We start from the raw sequence: 21,182 nt of genomic DNA on the forward strand, positions 1-21,182 counted from the left end.
AAAACTGACAAGCCGAAAAGTCGAAAAACCAAGAGATCGGGAAATCGAGTACTGAAGAGGTCGAGGAATCGAAAAATTGAAAAATCTAAGTAGGCCAGACACGAAAAATTTAAAATTGACAAAACCAAAATATCGAAATTTTTGATAAATCGATAAATCGAAAAATTGAAAGACCAAAAAGAATAAATAAAAGCGAAAAGATGGAGAAATTGAAAAATCGAAAAATGAACAAATTTTAACAACTATTTAAAAATTCTAACATTTGAAAAATCCAAAAATTTTTGAATAATCGAAAAATCGAAAAACTGTTGTATTGAAATATGTATTTTAAAATCCTAAAACTTGAAAAATTGAAGCAGAGAGAAATCGAAAAGTTCAGAAATCGGGAAATCGGAGAAAAGTCGGAAAATTAAAAAACCGACTAATTAAGAAACAAAAAGATCGAAAATTCAAAAACGCCAAAAATTGTAAATTTTAAAAAAATTATCATTCGAAAAACCGGGTTGTCGAGAAAAAGAAAATTGGATCAATTAAAAATTTTAAGAGGCATTAAAAAATTTTAAATCGGGAAATCGAAACATTAAAAAATCGTAAAATCGAAAAAGCTGGAATTTAAAAGAAACGAGAAAATCTTAAATTTTGAGAAATCGAAAATTGAACGATTTAAAACCTGAAAAATCGAGAAATCAAAAATCCCAAACGAAAACGCGGAAAGTCAAAAATTTGTTAAAATCCAAAATCGAAACATCAAAACATCATAACATTCACAATTAAAAATTGAAAAATCAAAATCTGAAAAGTCGACAAATCGAGCAATCGAAAAATCAAAAAAATCGTAAAATCGAATCACGGAAAACGTAAAATTAAAAAAAAAAACGAAAATCTAGAAATCGACGAATCGAAGAATCTGAAATTTATAAAATCGAAAATTGAAGAATCTAAACACTGAAAAATCGAGAAATTTGAAAATTGAAAGAGAAAAAGCGAATTCAAAAATTTGAAAACCGAGAAATCGAAACCGCAATGTCGAAAAATCGAAAACTTTACAGTTAAAAAATCGAAAATGAAAAAATGTAAAATTTAAAAAATCGGAAATCTAGAAATCGAGAAATCGAAAAATCTGAAAGTTTAAAAATCCAAAAATCGTGTTGTGAAGATAATAAAAAAAATAAATTTAATACGTATTAAGGAATTTAAAACCGGGAAATCAAACATCAGAAAATCGTAAAATCTAAAAACTAAAAAAACGAGAAATCGAAAAGTTGAAAAATCGAGGAATTGAAAAATCTCAAAACTGAAATGTGGAAAAATTGCAAAATCGAAAAATTAAAAAATCGAAAAATCGGGAGATTGAGAGAGGTCGAAAAGTCGAAAAATTGAAAAGTCGTAGTAGGCTAAAATCGAAAAATTAGAAACTAAAAACTTTAGGCCGATTAATCGAAAATTGAAAAACCAAAATATCGAAATTTCGATAAATCGAAAAATTGAAAAACCAAGGAAAAAAATAACATCAAAAAAATGAACAACCCTTTCAATAATTTAAAAATTCTAAAAAATTAAAAAATCGAAAAATTTTGAACAATCGAAAAATCGAAAAATTGAGATATTGAAATGTTTTAAAATTCCAAAACTGAGGCTGAATGAAAGAATTGAGAAATCGAAAAATGCAAAAATCGGGAAATTGGAAAGATGGAAAATACAAAAGTCCAAAAATTAAAAAACTAATTAATCGAGAAATCGAAAAATCGGATATTTAAAAACGCCAAAAAGTGAAAAATTGAGAAATTTAAAAAATCGAAAATCGAGTTGTCGAGAAAATGTAAAATTTGAAAATTAAAAAAATTTGATACCCATTAAAAAATTTAAAATCGTGAAATTGAAACACCAAAAAATTGTAAAATTGAAAAATGAAAAAAGTGTAATTTAAAAAATCAAAAACCAAAAAGCTGAAATATTGACATTGTAAAATTAAAAAACCGATAAATTGAAAATTGCGAAAGCAAAACTCGAAATCTCGATAAATCCAAAAATGGAAAAATTGAAAAATCAAAAATTTTAAAAAATTGAAGGATTGAAAAACCCGAAAAATTGAAAAATCGACAAATCGAAATATGGAAATTAAAAAATAACGCAAAATTTTGAAAAATCGGAAAAATAAAAAGTCGAAAAATTGAAGAATCTGCAAACTGAACAATAGAGAAACTAAAATTCCATAAAGGAAAAGCGGAAAATCAAAAAATAAAAAAATGAAAATATCGAAAAATTGAGAACTTCAGAAATTGAAAAAATTCTCAAAATTTAAATACTGAAAAAGTAAAAAATCGAAAATCTGAAAAATCGAAAAATTGAAGAATCGAAACCCTGGGCAATCGAGAAATTAAAAAGTCTCAAAGCTGAAAATTTGAAAAATCGAAAAATTGGAAAATCGAAGAATCGAAAAATCAGAAAACCGAGAAATTGAATTTGAAAAATTGAAACATCTCGAAATCGTAACATCAAGAGATTGGGAAATCCGGAAGTCAAGAGGTCGAAGAATCGAAAAATTGAAAAATTGAAGTAGGTAGCTCAAAATCGAAAAATTAAAAATTGAAAAACCAAAACATCGAAATCTCGATAAATCGAAAAATTGAAAAACCAAAAAAATACAAGCGTGAAGGCGAAAAATCGAAAAATTGAGATATTGAAATGTTTTAAAATCCCAAAACTGAGGATGAATGAAAGATTTGAGAAATCGAAAAATGCAAAAATCGGGAAATTGGAAAGACGGAAAGTACAAAAGTCCAAAATTCAAAAAACCAATTAGTCCAGAAATCGAGAAATCGAAAAATCGAAAATCTAAAAACTCCAAAAAGTAAAAAATTGAAAAATTTTAAAGATCGAAAAACCTAGTTGTCGGGAAAATGTAAAATTTGAAAATTAAAAACTTTTGATATGCATTAAAAAATTTAAAATCGGGAAATTGAAAAATCTCTACACTGAAATGTTGAAAAATCTAAAAGTCGAAGAATCAGAAAACCAAGAAATGAAGAAATGATCGAAAATCTCATTCAGGGAAAAATTGACAAGTCGAAAAATATAAAAACCGGGAATTGAGAAAGAGGCCAAAAAATCGAAAAATTGAAAAATCCAACTAGGCCAAAAAACCGATAAATCGAAGATTGAGAAAGCAAAACATGGAAATCCCGATAAATCGAAAAATGGAAAAATTGAGAAATCAAAAATTTTAAAAATCGAAAAATTGAAAAACCGAAAAATTTAAAAGGTGAAGGCGAAAAACCGAAAGATGGAGAAATTAAAACATCAAAAAAAGTGAAAACCTAAAATTTAAAAACTCTAAAAATTGGAAATTCGAAAAATCGAAATATGGAAAATTAAAAAAGAACGCAAAATTTTCAAAAATCGAAAAAGTAAAAAGTCGAAAAATTAAAGAACTCAAAAACTAAAACAACGAGAAACTAAAAATCGAAATAGAAAAAGCGGAAAATCAAAGATTTTAAAACCGCAAAATCGAAATCCGAATTCGAAAAATCGAAATCTCGGGCAATCGAAACATCAAAAAATAAAAAAAACACAATAAAATAAATTAAAAATGAAAATATCGCAAAGTTGAAAACTTCGAAAATTTAAAAATTCCTAAAATTGAAATATTGAAAAATTAAAAAATCGAAAATCTGAAAAATCGAAAAATTGAAGAATCGAGACCCTGGGCAATTGAGAGATTGCAGAATCTCAAAGCTGAAATTTTGAAAAACCGAAAAATCGAAAATTTAAAAACGCCAAAAAGTAAAAAATTTAAAAATTTTGAAAATCAAAAACCTAGTTGTCGAGAAAATGTAAAATTTGAAAATTAAAAAATTTGGTAAGTACCCATTAAAAAATTTAAAATCGGGAAATTGAAACATCAAATATTTGTAATTAAAATCGAAAAAAAAGGAAAAGGGTAATTTAAAAAATTGAAAAACCAAAAATCTGAAAGAACTAATAATTAAAACATTGAAGAATTGAAAAACTGCAAAAACCAAGAAATTGAAAAATCTTTAAACTGAAATGTTGAAAAATCCAAAAGTCGAAGAATCAGAAAACCAAGAAATCAAGAAATTATTGAAAATCTCATTCAGGGAAAAATTGACATGTCGAAAAATATGGAAACTGTGAATCGAGAAGTTAAGAGGCCAAAAAATCGAAAAATTGAAAAATCCAACTAGGCCAAAATCGAAAAATTAAAAAGTGACTTTTTAAAATTAAAAAACCGATAAATCGAAAATTGAAAAATTAAAGATTTAAAAAATCGAACAATTCAAAAACCAAAAAATTGAAAAATCGAAAATCGAAATATGCAAATCAAAAAATTTTGAAAAATCGAAAAAGTAAAAAGTCGAAAAATTGAAGAATCTGAAAACTGAAAAATCGAGAAACTAAAATTCGCAAAAGAAAAAGCGGAAAATCAAAAATTGTAAATTTTCGAAATCTTGGGCAATCGAAACATCAAAAAATTTTACAATAAAAAAATCTAAAAATGAAAATACCGAAAAATTGAAAACTTCAGAAATTGAAAAAATTCCCAAAATTGAAATACTGAACAATTAAAAAATTGCAGAATCGAAGCCCTGGGCAATCGAGAAATTGAAAAGTCTCAAACTTGAAAATTTGAAAAGTCGAAAAATTGGAAAATCGAAGAATCGAAAAACAGAAAACCGAGAAATTGAAATTGAAAAATTAAAACAGCGAAATCTCGATAAATCGAAAAATTCAAAAATTGAAAAATCAGAAAAATTTTAAAAATCGAAAACATTAAAAACGCCAGAAAGTGAATAATTTAAAAATATTAGAATCGTAAAATTGAAGAATCCTAAAATTTAAGAATCGTAAAACTGAATATCGGAAAATTGAAAATTGAGAAATTGAAAACTTGTAATTTTTTGTTTTTTTTCCAAAAATTTCGATACCTGGGATAAAAATTCAACAAATTCAGCTATGCTTCTTAAAATTTAAATAACATTCATTCGACAAAATTAGAAGATGGCATCATCAATCCATACTTTCGATAAACTTAGAACGTTTACAAGATTTTGATTTTTTTTTTAATTTGGAGCCACACGGAAACGGGGGACCTGTGTTTTCGTACTCTAGGACTCATGAAACGTCGAGACTTGGACTCGATTCCAACACTTCCTTAGCTTACTCTCGGAAACAAAAACATTAAATTTCGCTTATTTTAGACAAAATGAGATGACGTCATCAATTTTCAGCAGGAAGTAAAAATATCGCTTTTTCTTCTGGAACGCAAACCGTATTTGCGTCTGCACCGACACAACTAACTATTCAATAATTGATTTACCATGTTAATGCCCGTAGCAACCCCGAACACGAACTAAACCCAACTGTAAAGCTTCACACAGATCGTGTTCTTCCACATAACTGCCCTCATTCAAACATTAACGTTAAGTTCAACCCAACTTGGCCCAAAATTCTCGAAACTATTTGCTCAAAAGCTTTGAAATCCACGGAAATTATGTTTAGGTTTAGGAAAATTTTACAGCAAGATTACGTAGAGATTTATTACGAAAATAATAATACTAATAACAAACGCTAATTAGCGCGGTTTATCAGCCATCGAAGACTTCTTCCACTGGCACTTTGAGGAAGATGCGATTCATTATGTTCAAACCAATATCAGACATTAGTTTCATGTAATCTTCTTTGACTTCTTCGAAAATCTCCTTGGCATTTTCGTTAAGAAACTCGTTCATTTTATCACCTAGAGCTTTGTCGCCGTTGAAGAGATTGTCCACTTGGAAGTGGATGTCACCGACTGTTACGTTCATCGCAGGATTGTCGAAATGTAAGTACGTGTTTCCGTTTTTGGTCGTTTCATTGAATGGTACTTTCAAATACACGTCGAGCGCCTCTGAGAAATCAAGTTGGAATTACTGTGTAAGTGTAAGTAAAAAAAAAAAAATACTTGCAACGGTGGTGGCACTCCCTTTTCCTTGAATCGGCAAAATTATAACTTTTCCACTAACCTCATATTCACAGTCGTTTTTAAATTCCGGGAAAAGTCCCGATATTTCCATAAATTTATTCTCAAAATCGATTCTAAAAAAATATATAAGTATACATAATAATCGGAATCGCCACATAAAACTGCTACTTGAAAACTCTGAACTGGATTTCGTTAAATCCGCTAAATTTACAGTTTCTCAATTTTTGCTTAACTGAAATTTTGTTTCGCTCGATGTCCAAGTCAATTGCGTTTATTTCCAGTGGTGTGAAATTAGGTGCATCGATTTCTTTGTAGGGTCTAGTGAACTGAGGGACCGCGTTTTTGACGGCATCCAACAAACAGACATCGAAGTCCGTTTTCGCCCTATTGCACTTTTTGAAATTTCGCGCTAAAAAAGATCAAAATATACCTATACTGGTTTCAGAATTCTCGAAATATTACGGAGTCTAGCACTCTCACTTAGCCCGACCACCACCAAAATTACTATTGGGAACTTCATCGTGGTGTCGTAGAACGCGAAATGGAATATTTTTATCGTCGTTAAGTTTATAAAACAAGTAGCAGAAGCGGCCTTGAAAAAACAAGATCAAGCTTTTTTTAATTGAGTCTTGATTGGAACATAAAATTCGGTATTAATTTAGATGTATTGTATAATGAATAGTAATTAAGTCGTTTAAAAATGTGTTTACTAAAACAGTTTTTCGATTTTTTTGGATTTTTTCGAAGACGGTATCACCGTCTAGCAAAACATGTTTTTCAAACTAACAACGTCCTTAATTAACATTTTACTTGTGTCAATACATACATGGTTATTTTAAGGTCAGCAAGACGTCTCACTGCACTTTCGACTTAATTATTATTACTTATATAAAGCAGTCTTACTCGTTTTGTGTATACAAATGTCGATGTTTATTACTCTACGAATTTCAACGTTTTCAATGTCGCTGCGGTTCAACATTTCCGGACAACGTTTATGAAAGAGATGGAGATTTGCACACGGAAAAAATACTCTAAGCCCGTTTTTAAATTTATGGAACGGGAGATTTTATATGCACTGGTTCTGCATTCATACAAGAAATAAGACAACTTTATATATTCAAGTTAAGCCGAGTTTATGGCCGTCGCTGTGGGTGATATAAGCTTTGTGTACGGGTAAAGACAAAATATTTCAAATCTGTTACGGGGATGCAGCGAAATGTTTAAAACATTGCTAAACGGAAAGGGAGACTTTATTTAAGTGGAAGTAAAGTTGTACGTCGAGGTAGATTTAATACTTTTATGTTTTGTCGACTGTTTGTGAGCTCTAGAGTAAGAGAAAAGTGGTCTCCCGTTTCCGAAACTGGCTAGTCATCCCCACCAAGAATTTGGTGACGCCACCTCAAAAGATTGTGTATTAAAATGATTTAAATGTTGTTGAATAATATATACTATAAATTGCAGAATCGATTGCTTTGGAATCCTGTGAATATTTTAAGGATATTCGAATTATTCCCCCAGGAAATGTTACTTAGGTGTTAAAAAATAGCATAGTCCTGAACTGTGGTTACGAATCGATGTTCTAGACACAAAAAATCAAAATTGTATAACGATTTTTCGATTTTGCAATTTTTCGAATATTTTTCGGCTTTTCCAATTCTTCAGTTTTTGGATTGTTCAATTTCTCAATTTTCGGATATTTCAGTTTTGTGATTTTTCAATTTTTGAGATTCTTCAATTTTTCAATTTTTGTTGTTCTTAAGTTTTCGATTTTTCCAGGGCTCAATTTTTTTATTTTTCTGTATTTCAATCCATCGATTTTTAGATTTTCTCTTTTCTCGATTTCTCGACGTATCGACTTCTCGATTTTTCACTTTTTTAATCCTTCAATTTTTCGATTTTTCAATTTTTCAATTTTCTCATTTTATCGATGTTTCAGTTTTTGGATTTTTAGATTTTTTGATCTATCCATTTATGAATTTTTTGATATTTCAGTTTTGGGATTTTTCATTTTGATTTTAGATTTCTCGATTCTTCAATTTTTCTGTATTTTCAGTTTTAGACTCATCAATTTTTGATTCTTCAGTTTTTTAATTTTTCAATTTTTTAATTTCCAGTTTTTTAATAGTTGATTTTAATTTTTTCAACACTTCATCTATCGGTTTCTTGATTTTTAGATTTTTAATTGTCCGATTTTTTGGTTTATCGGTTCTGTTAAATTTAAAATCTTTCAATTCTTCGAGTTCTCGATTTTTCGACTAATCGAATTTATCAGTTTTGGTATTTTTCAACTTCTGGATTTTTTTATTTTTCAATTTTTCTATTTTTTCATTTTTCAATTTTTCGATTTCTAGATTTATTGAGATTTCGATGTTTCCATTTTTTGATTTAACAATTTCCCGATTTGTTGATTTTGTTAAATATTAAATTTTTCAATTCTTCGAGTTCTTGATTTCTCGATTAATCGATTTTCGAGTTTTCGATGTTCCACTTCTCGAATTTTCGATTTTTCAGTTTTTCAATTCTTCAATTTTCCGATTTTCCAATTTTTCAATTTCTCTATTTATCAGTTTTGTGTTTTCAATTTTTCGGTTTTTCAGGTTTGGGATTTTTAAATTTATAAATTATTCGATGTTTCAGTTTTGGTATTTTTCAATATTTAAATTTTGCAAGTTTTAGATTTTTCGATTTTTCGATTTTTTAATGTTTCCATTTCTCGATTTTTTGATTTTTCGATTTTTCAAATTTTCCATATTTTAATTTTTCGGCTTTTCATTTTAAAATTTCCAAATTTCTCGATTTTTCAGTTTTTCAATTCTTAACTTTTTCGATTTCATTTTTCGCTTCTCCAATTTTTCAATTTTGCTATTTATGGAGTTTTTGATTTTTCAATTTTTCAATTCTTTGAATTTTCGATTTCTCGACTTCTCATGTTTTCGATGTTCGATTTTTCGACTTCTCGAATTCTCGATTTTTCAGTTTTTCAATTCATCAATTTTTTCAATTTCTCGATTTTAAAGATTTTCGATTTTTCGAATTTTCAATGTTTCGATGTTTCAGTTTTGGGATTTTCCATTTTTGGATTGTTCATTTCCCCGATTTTTTAGGTTTTTGATTTAAAATTTTTGGATTTTTTTATGTGTTCATTTCTCGATTTTTTGGTTTTTCGATTCTTTAGATTTTCAATATTTTAATTTTTCGGCTTTTTAAATTTAAAATTTCCCGATTTCTCGATTTTTAGTTTTTCAAGTCTTAAATTTTTAGATTTCATTTTTCGATTTTCGGGTTTTTGATGCTTCAATTTTTAATTTTTTTAATTTTCGGTTTTTCGATGTTTCAGTTCTGGGATTTTTGAAATTTTTATTTTTTTTATTTTCAATTTTAGTTTTTCAGTTTTGCATTTATTGATTTATCCAGATTTCGATGTTTCCATTTTTTGATTCTTCAACTTCCTAATTTTTCGATTTTCCAATTAAGTACATATCCACTTTTCCGTATTTTAAAGTTTTAGATTTTTGAATTTTTCGAGTTCTCGATTTCTCGATTAATCGATTTTCGACTTTTCCAATCATCGATTTTTATTCTCGTATTTCTCGATTTCTCGATATTTCGATGTTCGATTTCTCGACTTCTCTATTTCTCGATTTTTCAATAGTTCAATTTTTTTGTTTCTATTATCCGATCTTTTGATTTTTCGACTTTTTGGATTTAGATTTTTTAGTTTTTCAAATTCTTCAATTTTTCGATTTTCCAATTTTCCAATTTTTCAATTTTTCGATTTATCAGGTTTTTGATTTTTCAATTTTCCGATTTTTTAAGTTTTTGATTTTTCAATTTCTTAAATTATTTCAGTTTTGGAATTTTTTAATTTATCAATTTTTGGATGTTTCGTTTTGGGAGTTTTTATTATTTCAATTTCTAAAGTTTCAGATTTTTCAATTTAAAATTTTCCATTTTTCTCATTTTTTAATGTTTCCATTGATACATTTTTCAATCTTTCGATTTTTCAATTTTTCGATCTTTTAATTTTTCGAGTTTTTAAATTTAAGATTTTTCGAATTTTGGATTTTTCAAATTTTCAAGGCTTCAATTTTCGATGTTCGAATTGTCGACTTTTCGATTTTTCGGTGTTTCAGTTTTTCAATAGTTCAATTTTTCGATTCTCCAATTTTTTAATTTTTCGATTTATCAGGTTTTTGGTTTTTCAATTTTCCATTTTTTAAATTTTAGATTTTTTGCCTTTTCGATTTCTAGATTTATAAATTTTCCGATATTTCAGTTTTGGAAGTTTCGATTTATCATTTTTCCATGTTTCAGTTTTGGAATTTTTCAGTATTCCAATTTTTTAAGTTAGATTTAAAAATTTTCGATTTTTAAAGGTTCTATTTCTTGATTTTTCAATCTTTTGATTCCTCAATTTTAAATTTAAGATTTCTCTATTTGTGGATTTCTTAGTTTGTCAAGTCTTCAATTTCATTTTTAGATTTTCCCATTTTTCAATTTTTCGATTTTTTTAACTTTCGAATTTTCGACTTGAGAATTGAGAAATTAAAAACTGGACAAAATTATGTTCAAGTTTTCGGTTTCCCAAATTTTCAACATTTCAATGTTGGGAAGTTTCCAATTTCTGGATTTTTCAATTTTCAGATATTGTAATTTCCCGAATTTTTCGATTTTAAATTTTTCGATTTTTGATGTTTATATTGACCGATCCTTTGATTTTTCCACCCTTTCAGATTCCGATTTTTTGATTTTTCAATTCTTCAATTTTTCAATATTCCAATTTTTCGATTTATCAGGTTTTTGATTTTTTGATTTCTCAAATTTTCTGATTGTTTTGGAATTTTTCGATTTCTTAAATTTTCGATGTTTTAGTTTAGGAATTTTCTGATTTATCAGTTTTTAGATTTTTCAATTTAAAATTTTCCGATTTTTCGATCTTTTTTTGTTTCCATTTATCAATTTTTCAATGTTTAGATTTTTCAATTTTTCGATATTTTAATTTTCCGACTTTTTAATTTTAAGATTTGTCTCTTTCCGGACTTCCCAGTTTGTCAAGTCTTCAGTTTTTCAATTTCATTTTTAGATTTTCCAATTTTTCAATTTTTCGATTTATTTTTTTAACTTTCAAATTTTCGACTTGAGAATTGAGAAATTAAAAACTGGACAAAATTTTTTTCAAGTTTTCGGTTTCCCAAATTTTCAACATTTCAATGTTAGGAAGTTTCCAATTTCTGGATTTTTCAATTTTCAGATATTTTACTCTTTTGAATTTTTAAATTTTAAATGTTCCGATTTTTTATGTTTCTATTGCCAAATCTTTTGATTTTTCGACTTTTCGGATGTCAATTTTTTGGTTTTTCAATTCTTCAATTTTTCGATTTTCCAATTTTTCAACTTTTGATGTTTCATTTTTGAGAGTTTTCAATATTTCAATTTTTTAAGTTTTAGTTTCTTCAATTTCAAATTTTCCTATATTCCGATATTTTAATTTTTAGGCTTTTTAAATTTCAGGATTTTTCAGTTCTTTAGTTCTTCAGTTTTTCCATTTATAAGGTTTTTGGATGTTCAATTTTGGGAATTTACAATTTTTAGGTTTTTTCAATTTATCCAACTATCTATTTTTCGCAATTTCAGTTTTGAGATTTGTCAATTTTTCAAATTCAAAATTTTAGATTTTTAAATTTTTTGATGTTACGATTTCTCGATCAGTCTTAACAGGTACTAGCCCCACCCACCCGCCCTCTCTTTTCCTAGTTTTTTAATTATTAATTTTTCGATGTTTCGATTTTTCGACTTCTCAGGTTTTTCAACATTTCAATTTTGGGAATTTTCCAGTTTATCGATATTTTAAGTGTTCTAGTATTTAAGGTATTTTGCAGTTTTTGATGTTTCGATTGCTATATTTCGATTTTTCGACTTTTTGGTTTTCGATTTTTCGACTTTTTGGTTTCCCATTTTTCAGTTTTTTGATTTTAAAATGTTTTGATTTCTTGATTTAAGAATCGCAAAATCAAATTTTATAATTTTTAAAGAGTCAGACCAATTTTTATCTTAAACCGTGATTTATTGTCTATATTTTTTTATTGATCAAGTTTTAATGTTTTATTATTAGTTTTACACTGCACGTGTCGGAATTGACATACGTGTCCTTGCCGAAATAATGCTAATCCCAATATATGCAATATATAATATATATACAAATTAAAAACTGTGACAAGTTACGACCTACTTTTCTGCCGAATTTGTTCTATCAATAAATTCTTGCGTAACAACATAAAAAAAATATCACTCGGTATATAGTCCGAATTAGCAAAACCTTGTTGCAGTCGAGCGATTGGGATTACCATAACTTGTCAAGGTAAATTTTTCGGCTATAATAAATCAAAAAATAGAATAACTAATAATAAAATTTGCAAAAACTTGCATCACTTTAAATTCTGAACCAAGGCCAAACACGTCGCAGTCCAGGGTACAATCTTCTGGTTGATATTTTATTAATCAAGCGACGTAATCCTCATACGCCATCCACATAACAATCATTCAATTACAGAGGTCGATCTAACCATTACCCCACCCCCTCAAGCCGGCTCTGGATCTGGATCTATCACTAAGCTCCCTTCGAGATTGTATTTATCATCCAAAACTGTCTCTTAACTTATACGAGGATAAAACCGGATTTATTGATCATCTTATCGTGTACTCAGTCCGGGTAAAAGTGCGGACGAGATTTCGGAAGTGCTATCAATCACTCTCGTTCTGACTAGTTTGTGCCATTTAGAACGGGCTTTAATTAAATTATGTGGGCCAGTATCGGTTTGAGTATTAATGACCTACCTAAAATTTCGGGCCCGTCTGAGTCGCCGAGTTCGACTTTATAATGATTGTAGTTAGTGTGAAATCGGTGAACCTATAAATACAAATAAACTCTTAGGTGTGTGAATGGACACAAATCAAAACAAAATAACTAAAAGAAAAGGTCGACCGCGCTAAGAGGCTTAACACGGAGGACCAGTCAGCTTTACGGTTCTTAGGGATCTCACATGGACATCCAAAGATAACCTTTGGCCAGAGGTGAGAGGACTGGGGTCCACCGTTACGCTGGACTTTTCCATATTGAAATGCACTTTTGGCGTAGATGGATTAAATTTATGAAAGTCTTCTTTAAGTCGGACCCGAATTGATTTTCTCTCAAGGTCAGAGAAATTGTTTTCTTCGAACTGAAGTGAAATGAAATCCAGAATAACCGAAAACTGGAATTTTGACTGGAAATGTTAATGATTGTTGAAAATACAAAATTGGTCTGAAGAATTTACACATTGTTTCTCTCACACCCAAAGCGATGGTTTGATGCTTGTCAGGTCATGACAGGTCATGTTAGGTCAGGTCAGGTCAGGTCAGGTCAGGTCAGGTCAGGTCAAGTCAGGTCAGGTCAGGTCAGGTCAGGTCAGGTTGGTTTTGCTTTTTGATTTTTTTGCTTCTTAATTTTAAACTTTTCAATTATTCGTAAACTTGGTTTTTAAAATTTTTCGATTTGCCAATTTTTCGTCTACTCAAATTTTCAATTTATGTATCTTTAGATTTTTCAGTTTTTTTTTTAAGTCGAAAAATCTAGAAAAAATCCAGAAGATCTTCTAGATTTTTTCTTGTCCTCGATTTTTCGATTGCACAAATTTTCGATTTTTCAATTTCCATATCTTCCAATTTCTCGAATTTTCAATTTTTTTATTGTTCAGTTCCTCGATTTTTCGATTAAGGAATTCTTAATTTTTCAATTATTCCATCTCCAACTTTCAGTTTTTTGATTTTTCGTTTTTTCGGCTTTCCGGTTTTTCGATATTCCAATTTATTCGACTTTCCGATTTCTCGATTTTTCAAGTTTTCGATTTGTTCATTTCAGGATTTCTGAAATTTTCGATTGATCAATTTCTCGATTTTTCAATTTTTATAATTTTTGATCTTCCAAAAATTCGAAAAAACGAGATATTGAAAAATCGAGAAGTCCAAAAATCCTGAAATTGAAACACTAAAAACTGAAACCTGAAAATTCGAGTAATTGAAATTTGTGATTTTTCGATTTCTCGATTTTTTACTTTTTTGTAATTTTTGGAGTTTTTCAATTTCTGGAATTTTCGATTTTTCGGTTTTTCTTTCCGATTTTTCCATTTTTAGATCTTTCCATATTTTTTGATTGATGAGTTTCTTGATTTTTCGATTATTCCTTTTTTAACTTTTCCATTTCTCGATTTTTCAAATTTTCGATTTGTCCATTTCAGGATTTCTGAATTTTTCGATTGATCAATTGTTCGATTTTTCGATTTTTATAATTTTCAATCTTCCAAAAATTCGAAAAAACGAGACATTGACAATTCGAAAAGTCCAGAAATCCCGAAATTGAAACAGCAAAAACTGAAACCTGAAAATTCGAGTAATTGAAATTTGGGATTTTTTGATTTCTCGATTTTTTACTTTGTCTTTTTTGGGGTTTTTCAATTTTTGGATTTGTCCATTTTTCGGCTTTTCGATTTTTATTTTTCTGGTCCTCAATTTTTCGAGTTTCCATTTCACGATTTCTCTATTTTTCAATTAAGTATTCAAATTTTCGATTTTTCAATTTTCAGGTTTTCAGTTTCTCAAAATTTCAATTTTTCCATAATTGAGTTTCTCGATTTTTCAATTTTCAATCTTTCGATTTCTGTATTTTTGATTTTTCGATTTTTCGGTTTTTCCATATTTTATTTAAAGTCGAAAAATCCAGAAATTTAAAAATCGATGAGTAGAAAAATAAAAAAATCTAGAAATTGAGAAACCGCAAAACCTAAAAAATGAAATATTGGGAAATTGAAACTTGCGGTTTTTCAGTTTCTAGATTTTCTAGGTTTTTCAATTTTTAACATTGCAGTTTTTCAAGTTTTGGATTTTCCGGTTTTTCGACTTTTCGATTTTAGTCTTTCTCGCCCTCAGTTTTCCGATTAAACAAATTTTCGATTTTTCAATTTCTAGATCTTTCAATCTCTCGAATTTTCAATTTTAACCTTTTCAGTTTTCTGATTTTTCGATTTTTAGTTTTTTCGGTTTGTCGATTTTCGATATTTTCAAAATTTGGATTTGTGAATTTCACGATTTCTTGATTTTTAAATTTTTCAATTTTTATAACTTTCAATCTTCCAAAAATTCGGAAAAACGAGACACTGAAAATCGAAAAATTCAAAAGTCCAGAAATGGGAACAGGACTCCATTTTTCGATTTTTCAATTTTTAGATTTTTCCATATTTTTTGAAGTCGGAAAATAGATTAGAAATCGAGAAGTCGAAAAATAGAAAAATCCAGGAATTGAAAAACCGCAAAACTTAAAAAATTAAAAATTCGAAAATTGAAATTTCCGATTTTTCAATCTCTACATTTGTAAATTTTTTACATTTGTGGTTTTTCAATTTCTGGATTTTCCGATTTGTCGACTCTTATGTTTTTGTCGTCGTCAATTTTCCGATTATACAAATTTTGGATTTTTCAATTTCTAGATCTTCCAATTTTTCAAATTTTCAATTTTTTGATTGTTCAGTTCTTCGTTTTTTCGATTTACGAATTTCTCAGTTTTTCCATTATTCGATTTTCAAATTTTCACTTTTTTGATTTTTCAATTTTTAGTTCTCTCGGTTTATCGATTTTCGGATTTTCTTTTCGACTTTTCAGATTTTCTATTTTTCAGTTAATTCGATTCTTCGATTTCTCAATTTCCTGATTTTTCGACTTTTCAATTTTTATAACCTTCGATCTTCCAAAAATTCGGAAAAACGAGACATTGAAAAATTGAAAATTTTAAAAATCCAGAAATGGAAACCCAGCAGTCGATTTGTAGATTTTTCGATTTTTCAATTTTTGGATTTTTCCATATTTTTTAGTCGAAAAATCGAGAGATTGAAAATCGATAATAATTTAAAAATTGGGAAATTGAAAGATTTTTCAATTTTTAACAGTTGTGGATTTTTAATTTCTGGATTTTCTGATTTTTCAACTTTTAGATTTTTGTCTTTCGTCCTCGATTTTCCGATTATACAAATTTTCGATTTTTCAATTTCTAGATCTTTTAATTTCTCCAATTTTTGATTGTTCAGTTCGGCGTTTATTCGATTTTCAACTTTTCAGTTTTTTGATTTTTCAATTTTTGGAGTTTTTGAGTTTCTCGAATTTTCAATTTTTCGAAATTTTAGTTTCTCGATTTTTCAGTTTCTCAATTTTATCAATTTTTAGTTTTTAAAATGTTTCGGAAACTCGAAAAATCGAAATATTAGAAAATCGAAAATTAGAAAAATTCGAAAATTCAGAAAATGGAAAACCGCAAAACCCAAAAATTGAAATTGGCGTGGTTTTATTCATTTTCCCCATTTCCCAAATTTTCGATCTTTCATTTTCTCGAATTTTCAAATTTTTCATTGTTCAGTTCTTCGATTTGTCCATGTATGAATTTATTAATTGTTCCGTTATTCGATTTTAAACGTTCAGTTTTTTGGTTTTTCGATTTTTAGTGATTTCGTTTTTTTTTTCAATTTATTTGGTTGTCTGATTTTCCGATTTTTCAAATTTTTGATTCTTTAGTTTCACGATTTCTGAATTTTTTGATTAATCAATTTTTCTAACTTTCAATCTTCCAAAAATTCGGAAAAATGAGATACTGAAAAATCGAAAAATTAAAGAAATGGAAACATAGAACTTTATTTTTCGAGTTTCCAAGTTTTAGATTTTTCCTTATTTTTTAAAGTTGGAAAATCGTGACATTAAAAATCGATAAGTCGAAAAATAGAAGAATCCAGGAATTCAAAAACCGGAAAACCTTAAAAATGAAAAATTGGGAAATTGAAATTTGCGATTTTTCGATTTTCAATGTTTCAATTTCTACATCTTTCAATTCCTCGAATTTTCAATTTTTCCAATTTTCAATTCCTCGATTTTCCGATTTATGAATTTCTCAGTTTTTCCATTATTCGATTTTCAATTTTTCGATTTTTGATTTTTCGTTTTTTCAGTTTATCCATTTTCGGATATCTCTTTTTTCTTTCCAATGGATTTGGTTCTCTAATTTCCCGATTTTTGCAAATTTTTGATTTGTCAGTTTCACCATTACTGAATTTTTCGATTGATCAATTTAATGATTTTTCGATTTTTCAATTTTTATAACCTTCAATCTTCCAAAAATTCGGAAAAACGAGACATTGAAAAATTGAAAATTCAAAAAATTGACAATTTGAGTTGTCGAAAATTTGAAAACTATTTATAATTAATAAATTGAAAAATGGAAAATTCGAAAAGCTGAAAAATCGAATAATCGATCGAATTTCTCGATTTTGAAACTTTTTGATCTCTCGATTTTATGGAGAGATTCAAAAATCTAAAACTCGAAAAATAGAAAAATCCAGACATTGAAAAATCACAAAACCTAAAAACTGAAAAATCAGGAACTAAAATTTGCGATTTTTCAGGTTCCAGTTTTTTCAATTTTCAGCTTCTGCGATTTTTCAATTTCTGCTATTTCCAGTTTTCGACTTTTGATTTTTTTTTCGATTTCGCTGTGTATCAAATATTCAAGTTTGAAATTTATCGATTTTTCAACTTTCCGGTTAAACAAATTTTCAATTTTTTAACTTAATAGTCAAATTTTTGATTGTTTAGTTCCCCAATTTTTCGATATATGGATTTCTTAATTTTTCAACTTACCAATTTTTTGATTTTACGATTTTTAGTTTTTTGGGTTTATCGTTATTTGGATTTTCTTTTTTCGACTTTACAGTTTATTCGACTTTGCAATTTCTCGATTTCTGCATTTTTGAAAGTTTCATATATTTTTTCAAATTTTTAAATGTTTAGATTTTCAGTTTCTCGATTTTTCGACTATTCGATTTTATGATTTCTGATTTTTTCGATTTTTAATAAAGTGGGAAACTCAGCACAGTGAAAACTCGAAAAGTCGAAAAATCCAAAAACCCATTAATTTGAAAAACGACAGAACTAAAAATTGAAAAATCCAGGAATTGAAATTTGTGATTTTTCACTTTTTCGATTCTTCAATTATCCGTTGTCTCGGGTTTTTAATCTTTCCATTTTTCAGCTTTTCGATGATACAAATTTTCCTGATTTTCTGTTTTTCAATTTTTCAAATTTTCGATTTGCTCAATTTTTCGAAAAGTCAAAAAATTAGAAATTGAAAAATCGCTATCGACAAATTGAAAAAAAAAATTGAAAATTGAAAATGCGAAAGATGACCAACGGGATAAAATGTCCTCTCCGCATTAATAACAAGCTAAAGTCAAATGTTTATGTCAGTGATCAATAAAAAAAAATGTTATGACGTCAAAAAATTCAAAGCGGATTCATACATCACAAATATAGATACTACTATAGAAGTATGATCTTGCATAAGATCATTTTAAAATAGAATTCTTTGAAATGACGTCATCAGGTTGTTGGTGAGGATGATTAGCCGAATTTGATTAGCGTTTTGCGTGAAATTCCTGATTACTACACTTCCTTGTCTTACGCTCGCGAAATAAAAACCAAGGCCTTCCACTGGACTGTCAACTGCGTTAATTGCGCTTTTTTTGTTGTTCGGTTTTAATTATAGCGACTAAATGTTGAACACAGCGAACATAAAATGAATTTCAGGTCTGGGGTTATTAATCTCGTCCCTATAACTGTCTATTTAATGAGGGACACATGTGGCCCGCGTTTGTTAAATTGATTAAGAAAGTGGAGGTGGAAAAGTAATTTCGGTATTTTTTGATGCTTACAATAATGGAATGAAAAGGGAAAATGTATGAACATTGTTTGTTTTGATTAGGGTTATTTATTGGGGGAGGGTGGAATTATAAATAGATGATTGTCTCTTTACGATGTGTTAGTTTGTTTTGTTAATAATTTATGAAACACGATTATGGATTAAATTGGACTGTGGGTTGTTACATTTGACATTTCAGAAATGGGGCTTAATTTTTGTGTCTATACAACATCTCGCTCGCTACGTGAGAACGAGCCGCTACTGGGACGTCGAGTTTAATGGTAAACACTAAATCCACATACATTGGAAAGATTCATCGGTGTTTGGTATTAGGGCAAAGATAAACATAAAACCTCGTATTTATCTGTTCAACTTTGTTTTGACGCGATAGCCACCAGTTGGGATTAATTCTCTGGATATTTCATCTGCGTTTTATTTTCGTTTCTCGGGGTCTCTCAATCCCAGAGATAAATATCAACCTGGATTATTTACATAGGCCGAATGCGGAACAGTTTTATGTTGAAAATTGGTCTAAAAAATTTATTCAATACTGCCCTTATACTCTTCTCTACTCTTTTTTTTAATACGAAATTTTCGACGATTTTTCGACTACTTTTGAAAATTACCTGAAGACATCTAATTTTTTGAAAATTTCTACCATTTTTCAGAATCACCAGTACTGACACGGCAATTTTTAGAATGTTTTCAAAAATTTGTTTATCAAATCAACTTTTTGGAAAATTTTGGTCAAAGTCCATCCACACTTTATATTTTTCTAATTGGTACATCCCAGATTTTTCAGAAAACCCAATTTTTTCAATATGAAGTTTTCAACGGTCTTTTGACCACCTTACAAAGTTACCTGAAGGAATTTTTTAGAATTGGGAGTCCAGAAGTTACTCCAATTTTTCGAAATTTTTTATCGTTTTTCACGAATCGGCAGTTCAAACAGGGGAAGTCTTAGAATTTTTTCAAAAATTTGCTTCCAAATCTAATTTTTCGAAAATTTTTTTTAAATACGAAATTTTTGACGATTTTTTAACCACATTCGAAAATTACCTGAAGTTGTTTCTTTGTCAAATTCGAGCTCGAGAAGTTATTTTCGCTACAATTTTTCCAAAAATTTCTACAATTCAGGAATCCCTACTTCAGACAGGGCAATTTTTAAGAATTTTTCAAAAGCAAATTTTTCGAAAATTTTTGCTCAAGGACCATCAACGCCTTATATTTTTCAATACGATACGTCGAGATATACACCTCAGAATTTTTTGGGGACTTTTCTGGAACCCCAGTTTTTTCAATATGAAATTTTTGACGATTTTTTGACCCCCTTCGAAAATTGCCTGAATTCACTGTTTTGTAGAATACGACGTCCAGAAGTGATTTTCTACTCCAATTTTTCTAAAATTTCTCCATTTTTCTGTAATTACCAGTTCAAACAACGTAGTTTATTGGATTTTTCAAAAATCTGCCTTTTTAAGGATTTTTAGAGAACTTTATCGAAAGCTCAATTTTTTCAAATTTCCCCTTTTGAAATTTTCGACGATTTTTCGATCACCTTCGAAAATTAACTGAAGGGATTTTTTTGTCAAATTTCTAACATTTTTCAAGAATCATCAGTTCACACAGGACAATTTTTTGAATTTTTTTTAAATTTTTATCAAGGAGTGTTATTAGCACCATATATTTTTCGAATCAGCACATCGAGATAGACACCTCAGAATTTTTTTTGGGGATTTTTGTGGCAAATTTTCTGAACCCAAAATTTTAGGATTTCTTCAAAATTTGCTCTTCAGATCGAAGTTTTCGAAAATCTTGCTCAAGGACCATATTTTTACAGTCAGCATATCGAGTTCTACATCTTTACAATTTTTTGGTTAGTTTTTAGGGAACTTTTTCGAAAATTCAATTTGTTATATGTGTTTTTTATATTTTTGACGAATTTTCGACCACCCGAGTCTAATTTTTCGAAAACTTCTATCATTTTTCAAGAATTGCAAGGTTGAGAATGGAGCAATTAAAAACGGGGACAATCGAAAAAGTGCAAAATCAATACATTGAAAATTTTAATAATTGGTAAATAGAGAAACCAAAAAATGAAAAATCGAAAAATCGAAGACGAGAAAGACAAATATCCAAAAGTCGAAAAACCGGAAAAACCACAAACTGAAAATCTGCAAAAGTTGAAAATTGAATAATCTAGAAAATGGAAAATTGCAAATTTCAATTACTAAATTTTCTAATTTTTTGAAAAATCTAAAAATCCAAAAAATCAAATCCTGAAAACCAAAAGTTGAAAAGTCGAGGAACTGGAGTCTCGAAAACTTGAAACTTTAAATAAATGAAAAATAGAGAAATCGAAAAATGGAAAAATCGAGGTTGTCAAATATAAAAATCGAAAAATCGAATGATCAAACACCTGAAAAGTCGAAA

At 28.5% G+C, this 21,182-nt stretch overlaps 2 protein-coding genes across 4 annotated transcripts in view; both read right to left on the reverse strand.

Moving 5' to 3' along the window:
- The window catches only part of LOC135129545 (protein unc-13 homolog A), a 186,925-nt gene that overhangs the window by 114,738 nt on the left and 51,005 nt on the right, over positions 1-21,182 (reverse strand). For 2 of the 3 annotated variants that reach the window (XM_064056711.1, XM_064056712.1), the window contains exon 1: positions 12,818-13,063. The exons of the other annotated variant lie outside the window; for it this stretch is intronic. The gene's annotated coding sequence lies outside the window, so the exon portion shown is untranslated. Of the gene's footprint in view, positions 1-12,817; positions 13,064-21,182 lie in introns of those variants that run through there. 3 annotated transcript variants of the gene reach the window in all.
- Positions 5,541-6,556, reverse strand: LOC135129385 (circadian clock-controlled protein daywake-like). The gene is made up of 4 exons (XM_064056536.1): positions 6,446-6,556; positions 6,152-6,392; positions 5,963-6,096; positions 5,541-5,908 (listed from the first exon to the last, which is right to left on the reverse strand). Exons 1-4 carry the CDS (start codon positions 6,501-6,503, stop codon positions 5,607-5,609), a joined length of 735 nt encoding a protein of 244 aa, XP_063912606.1. The 5' UTR covers positions 6,504-6,556; the 3' UTR covers positions 5,541-5,606.

The sequence above is a fragment of the Zophobas morio genome, unplaced genomic scaffold (assembly GCF_036711695.1).
Source record: "Zophobas morio isolate AGI-343-1 ecotype UQ-CSIRO unplaced genomic scaffold, CSIRO_AGI_Zmor_V1 ptg000016l, whole genome shotgun sequence".
In the NCBI taxonomy this organism is placed as follows: Eukaryota; Metazoa; Arthropoda; class Insecta; order Coleoptera; family Tenebrionidae; genus Zophobas; species Zophobas morio.

Coding starts and splice junctions, on each gene's coding strand:
- LOC135129385 (XM_064056536.1), bottom strand. CDS start 6,503: ATGAAGTTCCCAATAGTAATTTTGGTGGTGGTCGGGCTAAGTGAGAGT. Junction 6,097..6,151: donor ATCCAGTTCAGAGTTTTCAA/GTAGCAGTTTTA, acceptor ATATTTTTTTAG/AATCGATTTTGAGAATAAAT. Junction 5,909..5,962: donor GAGTGCCACCACCGTTGCAA/GTATTTTTTTTT, acceptor TTGATTTCTCAG/AGGCGCTCGACGTGTATTTG.